Source organism: Aptenodytes forsteri, unplaced genomic scaffold, assembly GCF_000699145.1.
Source record: "Aptenodytes forsteri isolate BGI_AS27 unplaced genomic scaffold, ASM69914v1 Scaffold181, whole genome shotgun sequence".
In the NCBI taxonomy this organism is placed as follows: domain Eukaryota; kingdom Metazoa; phylum Chordata; class Aves; order Sphenisciformes; family Spheniscidae; genus Aptenodytes; species Aptenodytes forsteri.
In genome coordinates, this window is record NW_008795702.1 from 3579447 (window position 1) to 3590408 (window position 10962).

The following is a 10962-nucleotide window of genomic DNA, read 5'->3' on the forward strand; positions in this document are numbered from 1 at the left end:
GGAGAGCCGCCAAATCTCTGCTCCCTCTGCGTAATTCTCCGAGATATGACAGAATAAGCAAGCCTAACGCACCACAGAGACAAGAATGTGCTGCGCTTCAGCCACTGGCACGAGGTCTGAGCGATGCTTGGACATACAGCTCGCTTCTCAGACGCCTCTGGAACCGCCACAGCGAACGCTAGTTTGCGGCAAGCCGCTGGGGCTAACGACGGAAGATGGGCGCTTTTGATTGGCACGGGCACAAGCTGACGGTGAACCAGGCAACCCGCTGGCTTGACTGATGTCATAGGCTGGAATAATTGATTGGCGCGGCCCAACGTCCTCTGACCACCCAGACCCCGGGTTTGGTTTGTCGCCACAAACAGATAAACTCTGTGTGTAGGCACCGCTCATCGCCGACTGCCCGCAACGCGGCTGCTCTGGGATACAGACGTGCGTGTACGTATCGGCCTTGGGAATGCCGCCTTTTAACTGACCCAGGTGTTGGTTTGGGGGTTTTATTTATTCCATTTTCTCCCGTGTTTCTGTGATGCGGGAAATGGAGTGCTGCACTGCCTTAAAACCCACCACTGCATTGCCACTAGTGATGACGTGATAAAGTCACAATCCAATTCGTTAAGGGAAAAAGCATTACCCTTCAATTTGATTGCCATTTATTATTCACTAGACACAGAGGATCACTCACGCTCGAATACCAGGGAATCGCATGTGGGGGAAACAATAATGCACGGACCAATGGAAGAAACGCATTTTCAACTGAGTTATAACGTGGCATCAACTTGAATTGCGCCATGTTTCAGCCCAAAGGTGTCTTCTCTTGAGTTTCAGACGTGCTGTTAATTCCTAGTCCAGCTTCCCCATAAAGAGAACTACATTTCCACTTATGCACAGAGCAGCACAATTTAAAATTAAGTCATTTCAATTGTCTCCTTTCATTTTTTATTAGTACTTTAACTGAATAAAGTGCAATTACAAAGGCAAGCGGGCGTATACTGCCTCTTCCGGATCTGCGCTAGCACCACTAGCTCCTGTCTCTATATAGCAGCTACTCACTATTTCATTAATATAAACTAATGGACTTTGCTCTATCACGGTTCATTCGGTGCCGGAGAGCCAAGAGAATCAGACCACCTTGTACACTGTTAGCAAAAATACAGAAGAGAAGAAACAACACGTGCACCACAGATCTGGTTACAATTTGGCGTCAACATGAATTGCAATGAATGGGTCTTCATCCTCGTTACTAATCAGGAAATTAGCCACGCCATCAGCAGCAACATGAACTTCAACTGCGGTACAGTAGTCATCTTTCTTTTGCCCAGAAATGACATCGCAGTAAGTGCCAGCAGGCAGACCAGTCTGCAGAGTTACATTCAAAGACCTTTGGAAAATATTGAAATGCCGTAAGGATTATTTGGACTCTCAAATGCTTTGAAACTCATGTTAGAGACCTTCTCAGGTGTTAGGTAATTCTGGAGTTGTTGTTCTGCAGCACTTCTCTGGACACTCCAGAGTCTATTCTCCCACCAAATGACAATACTCTAGGGCTACTGAGTGAGGAGCCTAGAAAGACACCAAAGGTTCATGCTGTGCTCAGGTGTCACAAGGCTGGTCAACACACACCAGTTTAAATAATTTTTCATGTGAGCTCTTTTACATTATGGGCACTTAAAGGAATCTGGTTCTAATCACACAGAATTACGCTCCTTTACAATGAAGAAAAATAATTACGTAAATAAATTAATTAATATAATAGGATTTAAGTATTTCCCAGCAATGACAGGAAGCTTGGGTGTTCTCACTCTCCAGGAACTTTAGGACTTGAACTCCAGAGCTTCAAACTGCACTCTAGTGCAATTCTCATTTTCCCTACCAAACCCCAGTTAGCTTTTTCAGACTATCCCATCACAAGTTCTCAGAAACGTCTCTGTTAGTAACCTGTTTTTTAAGGAGCTTAAAGGTACTTGAGAAATGCCAGATTCCACGCAGATATTGTATTCCTGACATCACAGTACCCTAGAACAACATACCAAAATAGCCTAAAGAACTGTCAGCCCTAATAAAACTCTTCTCAAGTCTTTGCAGGATGTCCAAAAGGAACTGTTGTTATGGACTGCACAGTAGGCTGGAAGACTGAGAACTCAACTACTACATCCTTCAAATTGCTCCTCACCCCAACCTACTCCTAATTATTATAGATCTGACACACTCCCAGTCTCTCAAGTCATGTCCCTCTCGCATACAAGACTGCAAGACAGTTTTTAAAACTGTCACTTTTGGACCATATCCCCGAGTCACCAAGTTCCCTCGTTTCTGTAATTTCGGACATTGCTGGCTGACCATGCTCTTCAGTGATACAGCCAACTCCAGGAACTGGGCAATAGCAAGAGCACAGTACAAGGCCTAACCTCGGACAGTGAAGAGTGCTCCTGGGAGAGTGGAGGATGCTAAGTTTAAACTGCCAACAACTGAGACAGAGGAAGCGTCTGTTACAAAGCTCTGTTGGAGCTCGCAACACCTTAAAAGCTTTCTCTGCTAACTAGAAGAATTGTAGTTTATTCCTCTCTTACTTACCAGTCATCATTATTAAAAACGATGAAGCCTTTATTACCACGGCCAAAAGCTACTTGATTGCTGCCGTTGTCCCACCAGCTGGAGAAAGGCTGACCGTCCACCACATTACGGAAGATAACCATGTTCCTGGAAAGGCAAGGAACGGCTGTCACGGTGGCTGCAAGAGCTCTAAAGCCACGAGGAACACGAAGCAAAAGCAACTGCTTTTGCTTCTTTTTTCTCCACAGGGTCCTACTTTATTTGACGCCAGCGATGTTCACAAACCCAGCCGTCGCCACAGGTAGAGTCTGCATTGATTGTAACAGGCTTTGTTGACCCATCCGAGTTACTCGGTGGTCCGATCCAGTCGTTGACGTCCTGCAATTAAAAAGAGAAGTTTAAAACTTCTTACTGAAAACGCAGAGAGCCTATCTGGAGAGAAAAGCCAGATGGAGCATCAAATCTCCACCTGCTAGATCCAACGCGGGACAGAGAAATCACTCAACACGTTTAAATGCGCCAGACTGCTTCTCCGGCCCTGCTCTGATCCTCACTCACCATGAATGTATCTTCAGCATGACACGCTTACCCGTCCATTTACAAAAGACCTTGGCCAGCGAAAACTTGACATCACACGCGTGAACCCATACGGATGAGCAAGCATGAAACCAACTGCCATTTTATAAAGCCTGTTCGTTAGAGAAAGAAGTAATGAGACGTGGAAAGACAAACCGTGCCAGGGAACCGACAGGCAAACAAGCAAAAGGAAGAAGCACCACCCAGACAAGAGCAATCCCTTACCTGGGGTCCCAGAAGGTTAGAATGGAAGCTCCGCCGGCCCCGTGACCCCGCTGGTTGTCGTGATTATCCACAAAGACCAGGGCTCTGTCGGAAGGCACAAAGCCCCAGCCTTCTCCCCAGTTCCTAGCCAAAACCACAAAGACTTGAAGCTACCCTGCCAGCTGGCGTATCCAGCGTATCCCGGGTAAGTCGCACCATCGCCATCCTTACTTTAAGTAGGCCATCTTTTCTCCGTTCCACTTGCGGATCACTGTCCCCAGTTTTGCACCGTATTTGAATTCCGTCACTCGGCCATTTCCAAAGTAGTCACTGCCTTTGATCGGCTCGCCGCCCAAGTCAATTACCTGGTAGAGGAAAGATAGAGCATTCCTTTCTACTTATAAAACCAAACAAGTAAAAGGCGCTGCCCTAGACATTGGTTTAAGGAAGAGGCACTACTTAAGCTAAGTATATTATTTGGCTTACTTGCAAAATTGTATTTAAAGCTATCTTCTTCATCTCAGCCTAGCTGCGAACTTGTTTTCCATCTCCATCCTAAATCTCCTTACCCTGATTGATCACAATCTTAATTATTAAGGCTTGGGCCGTAGCAACTTTATATTTAGTCCAGTCACCAATGCCTCTGCTTCCAGCACATGGGCAACCTCATTTCACTCTGTAGCTAAAGAATGTTTCACTATTTGCCCTAGACCTTGCAGGCAACATACTGACTTAGTAAAACATGTCTAGCAACTTTAGCTTCTGCTGAATGAAGCCAACAATTACCTGCTTCTTAGGTCTGGTTAGGATTTGTTATTCAAACGTAAAACACAAACACGGAATGTCAAGTAACAGTGGTTATGCCATTGGAAAACGAAGTTTCAGACCGTAATCACCATTCATATCTTCTGTTGCAATTTATTACCCAGAATTTAAAATTCAGGGAGTGAAATCTCTTTTTTAAACCAACAGAATTTTTACACTAACTTTGATGCAGTAAATTTCATTTCAAGCAAAATTTCCAGGTTACCTACTTCCAGAAGGTCCAAAACAACTGGGGCATTGTGCATGTCAATGACCATACGTGGGCAGATTAGATATTTGTAAATTATGGTTATTAAATCTCGATGACAATTTCTATAGATCTAGAGTCTGAAAGCTGCTTGGGCCCAGCTCAAGCAAAGCATCGCTTCCAGTGTGCGACTGAGTCTGTAACTGTGCCTGCAAGAAATATGTTTGTGAAGTACAATTAAAAAAAATAAAGATTACCTCCTGGTAAATGAAAGGTTTAGCTCCTGCAGAAAACCATTTAGTATTTAGATCTTTCAGCTTGTCTAAAATCGCCTTCAGATCCCCAGGCCACATATGCTTGGCAGCATCAATCCGGAAGCCTGCTACGCCAATATCAATGAGGTAGTTCATGTACTCAGCAACTTTTGAGCGTACGTAGTCCTTCTCCAGGGCCAGATCAAGAAGGCTAACCAAGCGGCAGTCTCGCACCTATATAAAAATTCTGAAATGAAACATTTTTCACCTAATAAGCTAAATGTAGCGTTCTACATACATTTTGAATTCTATTATCTACGTCACAATGCCAGAATAAAACCTTCACTAGCCATTGTTCTCCATGCGTGTCTTTGCCTTGGACAGTTATCTGGGGCAGTCATCTACACAAAAGGAGCATTAAGAAGTCCGCATTCACCCAGCTTACACAGCTGTAGGTGCTGAAGGATTATAACAGAAAGTCAAACCATTAAATCTATAATCAGCTTTTTAATGCAAGTATAGGGCAAAAACATGAGAAATCATTTTGTAATACTCCATTGTATTAAGGAACAGATTCATTACTATTTCAAATGCACTCATTTCTTCTCTGATGTAGGAAAGTTTTCTAGAAATTGTATTTCTAAGTCTTTTAAAAATCTTGAGTTATTGTAGCCTTACGAAACATTAAACTCTTGTTTTTTGTCCCCTTTTTGCCTTTGTTTCCTGTAAATACAAAATGATGGGCATCGATTCTCATCAAAAGAATACTTTAAACATACACTGAATATACTGAAATGCTTTTTTTAATAACTCTTACGATGGGTTTCCATGGCTATGCACATCTGCCTGGAGAGAGAAAGGTGCATCAGCCTGTGTTGCAAACTGTACTAAAGGATTGGCTATAAAGATGCTCCTTTAGAACCGCTCAAGAATTCAGGGACAGTTAGAGTCTCCCCTTCTTCTGCCCTTTCTCCAAAACCCCTCTCCCCTCAACTTAGATTCAGGAAAGATCAAATGCTTTTGAAAGGCATAAGACATTACTCAAGACAGACAGGTATTTATAAAATAATTTTTCATTCTGTGGTAGTTTTAAAGTCCTGACCTCGTAATCTGATATAGAGGAACAGACTCACTCTTAGGAAGAGAAATCTCTAAACAGAAGGTTGAGTCTCAAGATTTTAGCATTACTATTTTTCTTTATGAAATCCTAATCTCTCTCTCCTGACATTGAGACCAAAGAAAACTTCCAAATTACAATAAAGGGCAAAAAATAACTCTTACCTTTTTTTTTTAAACATAAAAACCCCACACAAGATAATCCCTAAATAGATTTTATGAGCTTTAAAACTGTCTTTAAAAGTACCTAAGCACATTTGTCTAAATCTGAATTTGAGCCGTTGGCTCAAGCAGAGCTATCCCTCTAAGAAGTGGTGTTCCTGAGAGCAACGCTGACGTCTTATCAACTTGGATGGTTTCCCATGAGGGTTTTTGTTTTGTTTTGTTTTTAAAAAAATGTCTGACAGTAAAGGGGAGCAAAGAAACCCCAGGCCAGGAACGGATGTTCATGAATAAATATATTTATAGTTCTAGGTTTACCTGAGATATATCATGATAATTCTCAATGTCTCCACTTCTAGATTTACATTTACCATCATTAAAGTCCCAGCCAGAATATGGCACAGCAGGAAAATCTTCAGTCTTTGCATTGAAATAGCTTCCACAAGTAGCATGGTTGCCAGCACCAGCATTAGCTCCGCACATATGGTTGATTACTGCATCCACATAAATATGTACCTAGAGGATAGCAGTCACATTTCAATTTGAGAAAGCTACTTCCCACGGCACGACTAATTAACGTTCTCTCTTTGTTACCTCCTGCCCTATCCCCCTATTTCTGCTTGCTTGCAATTATTTAAAATATTTCTCTTTTATTAACATATAGCAGCGGTGATACAACATGCATCTCAACAGGCAGAACGCCGCCCCCCCCCCATTTAAGGGATGGAAAATTTTTACAGAACGCTATCACCCCCGCACACCATCTTCACTCCAGTGCTACCACGTCTTCCCTTCTAAATTACCAGGTGTCTATATCCTTGCATGGTTAACACCAGAAGGTTTTCAAAGCACGTACTCCAACATTGTTGCACCTGGTCACCATATCTCTAAATTCAGTTTCATTCCCGGATCGTGTGCACAGCTTGTAGCTGACGGGCTGGTATCTCTCCCACCACGGTTGCCAGGGGTCAGTAATGATAACATTTTCATTTGGAGGTGAAATCTGTGAACAAGATGGTGTCTCTTGGTAACAGGATACTGACAATGGTTTATTTGTTTGCCCAGCATTGTTAGAGAAAGAACATAAAAATAGAAAATCGGGTCCCTTTCACGCTCACAATACCTAACCCACGTAGATCCTCGGTATCCTCTGCTTACACTGTAGTGGGCTGGAAATAAAAGACTTAGGCCTGGACCTTCAGCAGGTAGAAACATACTACAAAAATTATGTCCATGGACATAGTGTCCTAATTAGCTTCATGAATGCAGGCCTCAAAGATCAAAAGAAGGGTCTGAAATCTGAAGGACTAGGTCAATAGAGATAGCCCAGAATCAGGAAGGATCTGGCTGCAGAACAACTGGCGTAACATCCTGCCCTTAAAATTGATCCGACTGCCCTTTTTTGTAATGTTTTGGATAAAAGCGTTCCTGACATGAGACTTGTCACAGCTTCCAGATAAGCTATACCTCTTCCTTTTATAGACTCTTCCCAGGATACTTTTCAAGCAACTAGCTTTTCCTGCTACCTCCAAGTCTCTGGGCACAACCCCCTGATCCCACCATTTCCCACGAAGATCCCTGGGCTGCAGCCTACTTAGCTGCCACACCTTTGTGACCAGCTCAGCAAGCCTGCACCTAAAAGAAGCTTTCTTTCTGAGACCCCGTCAGAGCATGGATTAAAAAGACATCCAAGCGTATACCGCAGTCTGAGAAATCAGCTTAAAATCAATCAGGCCTGTGTGCCTGGAAAGAAGGTTGCAAAGAAAAGATGTATTATTTGAAAATTATGGGCAAGTTCTCACTCAGGCCAACTTGCAAACTCCTGGGCTAAAAGAGACAGGCAGCCTTCTCTCACCATTTTTTCCTGAGCAATCCGACAAACAAACTGGAACAGTTTAATAGGTGACTGCTCTCCAGCCGTACCACCCCAGCCGTCTGACACTACTGGTTCCACAGGAACACGTCTGTTGTTCAGACGGAACAGATGCGCATCGACACACCTCCACCAGAACCTGTGTTCGGATCACTTCTGCCTGCTCACCCCAGGTTCCTGCAAAGAAGGGTCTCTTAATGGCTTACTCTGACACTAGGCTTGATGGAGAGAAACTTGCCCGTTTGGGTGAATGCAATTAGCAGCCTTTTACGTTTCTTTGTTTAAAACCTTCAGAACTTAGCTATTCTCTTTGGGAGCCCCTTTTTTCAGTCATAGTTTCATTTTACGTTTATCTAGCTCTTAAGAGCTTCCCTTGATTTAAATAATATCAAGCAGATAAACATCGGTTACTCTTCACAGCAGTAAAAAAAAAGATTTAGCCAGTGATACGCAATTCTAATTCATCTAAATGTAATAGCACAGCGCGCAAAACAGGCACTTTGGAGCGATGAAATACATTCATGCTTACACGATGACGGCTGAAGAATGTATTTGTCAGCATTTACTACTTCCATTACCAATTTCTATTTTTCTTTCTCAGTACCTGTCCTTTGGTGAATTAAACATTTTCTCTGAAAAACAAATTATCATCTATGTAGCAATTTTACTGCCTACTGATAAGAACAGACATACCTGAACTCCTCCAAATCCGTTAGGAGCTAAATAGCGTTCACACTCCAGAGCAATATCGGCCCAGCGCCATTCAAAGAGATGCACAATAGACGTCCTCCCAGAGAGAGTATGAGGGTTGTACTGCGCCCAGCAAAACCCTACGATTAACAGAAGAAAAGAGATACCCATCCTGTGCTCTGGGATCAGTTGCGCTCTTCTTACTGCCTATTTATGTTCCTGCAAGAGGGTAAAGTACACGTTACAAAACACACCTTTAAAAGTAAATGCCCATCTCTGGCATCGTATTTACTTAACTTTACTTGATTGTCATTTTGTTTGAGAATTGGATTCTATCTAAGCTATATCAACCCCCCATACTAATGATAACTTTGTTTTTCTGAAGTTAAAATTCAGACCTTGTCTAATACAGGCTTTCCCTAGTGTGCAAAAGTTGTATTTTCATTAGTGTAAAGCCAAAAACAACCCCAAAAGGCAAAGGAGCACTTATACAGACTGAAATGGACATTTCATTTCTCATTTTCATGTATAATAGTTTACATTCCTATTTATCCTTGAGAGGCATCTTCTTTCCAATCTGCTTTACAATGACTTGTGCACATTTAGCCAAGCAGCGCGTTTCTTATCACGATGTGCCACGAAACCCCAGATATTTTGGAGGTCTAACATACGCGAGTCTGTCGCTCGTGGTACGCGTGACATCATTCAAACAACAGCCCTGATCTTGGAAGATCTCCCAGGTACAGAAGTGGCTATGCTGACTCAAAACCAGAAACGCGAAATGTTTAATCTGTGTACACCTGTACAGCTCGCGTGGAGATGTTCTTCTCCCAGAGAACGCAGCGCAATGGCATGCAGAGGTTCGAAGCGCTGCCAAGCTCCGTAACCGAGAAGGCTCCTTTCTCAGTGCCCAGGTTCAGAGTTCGGCAAATGCACTGAAGGAGCTTTCCAGAGGAGGAAAACCAGCTGCATCGCCTTCCGATAAGCTAGGCTAAGAACTGTACTTCCCAATTCATATCATATTGGCATTTACTTATGTACGAACACAGATGACAAGCCTATTAAAATCGCCTCTCCTTTTTCTCATCTAAAGCAACTTATAACAAACCAGAAGTCAAACGACTATCAAGATTTACATTACACAATTTACGATCTCATTTTGCACTCTTCGTGTTTAGAAGTTGATTTAGAGAGTCTGAGACACAAGGAATTCCTACAAGATCTTCTGCAAAAAGGCTGAACTACTACTTCCCTTAAATAACGAAACAGAGAATGTCATTCCTTTCCTCCAAGTATCCTTTTTACAAAGCTATCTTAACACAGAAGCAACGCAGGGCAAAGAGGGAATCGGGTGATTCCCAGGTGCTGTCACAGGGGACACCAAACACTTCAGTGAAGGTTTAAACATGAACACGAGGGCCTTCAGGTTTGCTACACGAAAGAAACCCGCACCCTTTCCTGATTCAGTACACATTTGGGAATGCCCTGCTGAAAACCCCAACCTGCTATGGTACAGGTGCCCAAACAAAAGTTGATACAAAATCTTACGAGATTTCTACCACAGGACCCTCATTTGTATTTCAAGGAAAGGACGATCCGCAGCTCTCAGTCAGTGGAGCTGCACTCCTTGGAGCAAACGCAAGCACAAAATATGCCCGTTTATAAAGCGCAGAACCCGCCTTCCAGAGCCTGTTGCTACCAGCTGTCACTGTACTTCAGGCAGCCGGGGTTATTTAGACGGAATCATTTGGTAAATTTGGCTTGGTTTTCTGCTCGTGAACAAAATAATTTTAATGAAATTATTTACTTGAAGATCTTCAGCATACAGATAGATTTCAGCCGTAAGAAGTTGTTCTGCGTGCTTCCATTTCCATGAAAGAATGGTTCTTTGCCCCGACAGGAAGGACATACATTAACAGAAAACGAGCTAAGAAACTTCGAGCTTCTCTGGTGAGAGAAGCCATTTATCAGACTGACAATTCTTACTTACAGCGGTAAGCGCACAAAGCAGTAAACTACACAAAGCAGTAAGAATAATGTATTTTGACCCAACCAGCTCCAAGGCCTAGTGCTTGAAGAGGCGACTGAACGTAGTTTTTCATTCCTTTGAAACAGGTTTACGGCCGCTCCGGCTTCCGTACAAGCGATGGTAAGAGAACGGAGACGTTGAAATCCCCAACGCACTCCGGAGGCTGTCGCTTCAAAATGCTTTTGAAAGAGGCCTGTATCCCTCTACGGAAGGAAAGAGCGCGCGACCGACGGCAGTTCAAAGAACGCGTTTCTGAAGAACGCTATCGCTGCCCCGGACGACCTGAGAGCTCGGGTCAGCTCGTCTTCTGCTGGGTCAAAGCCTGCGGAAGAAACTCGGCCGCTGTCTCCGAAACACTCGCAACGACGTTTAAACGTGCGAGCGGTCCGACGCGGGCCTGCTGAAGCCGCAGATAAAAGGCCGTTACAGCAAAGCAGCTTCCGCGTGAACCCCCCGTCGCTCCCCGCGGGGCTTCCCTCAGCGGCTGCACGTT

At 43.5% G+C, this 10962-nt stretch overlaps 1 protein-coding gene across 4 annotated transcripts; it reads right to left on the bottom strand.

The window, feature by feature from the left end:
- Positions 1–638: 638 nt before the first annotated feature.
- On the bottom strand, positions 639–10813 carry LOC103902181 (pancreatic alpha-amylase). 4 transcript variants are annotated; one of them, XM_019473112.1, is made up of 11 exons: positions 10248–10813; positions 8444–8659; positions 6734–6880; positions 6196–6393; positions 4603–4833; positions 3565–3698; positions 3355–3477; positions 3143–3242; positions 2810–2931; positions 2575–2700; positions 639–1381 (listed from the first exon to the last, which is right to left on the bottom strand). In XM_019473112.1, the coding sequence occupies exons 2-11, from the start codon at positions 8609–8611 to the stop codon at positions 1192–1194; spliced, it is 1539 nt and encodes a 512-aa protein (XP_019328657.1). In that variant the 5' UTR covers positions 8612–8659; positions 10248–10813; the 3' UTR covers positions 639–1191. The 4 variants fall into 4 exon arrangements, with proteins under 4 accessions (XP_019328657.1, XP_009281470.1, XP_009281469.1 ...); XM_009283195.1 differs by lacking the exon at positions 10248–10813 and adding an exon at positions 7733–7927 and having other exon boundaries at positions 8444–8500; XM_009283194.2 differs by lacking the exon at positions 10248–10813 and having other exon boundaries at positions 8444–8660.
- Between the last annotated feature and the right edge of the window lie 149 nt (positions 10814–10962).

Excerpts from the sequence above, each read along its gene's own strand:
- LOC103902181 (XM_019473112.1), bottom strand. The coding sequence starts at position 8,611 with ATGGGTATCTCTTTTCTTCTGTTAATCGTAGGGTTTTGCTGGGCGCAG. Across the intron at positions 6,881-8,443 it reads ACGGATTTGGAGGAGTTCAG|ATTTCACCTCCAAATGAAAA; the intron begins GTATGTCTGTTC and ends TCTTGTTCACAG. Across the intron at positions 3,699-4,602 it reads AACCTTTCATTTACCAGGAG|GTAATTGACTTGGGCGGCGA; the intron begins GTAATCTTTATT and ends TTCCTCTACCAG.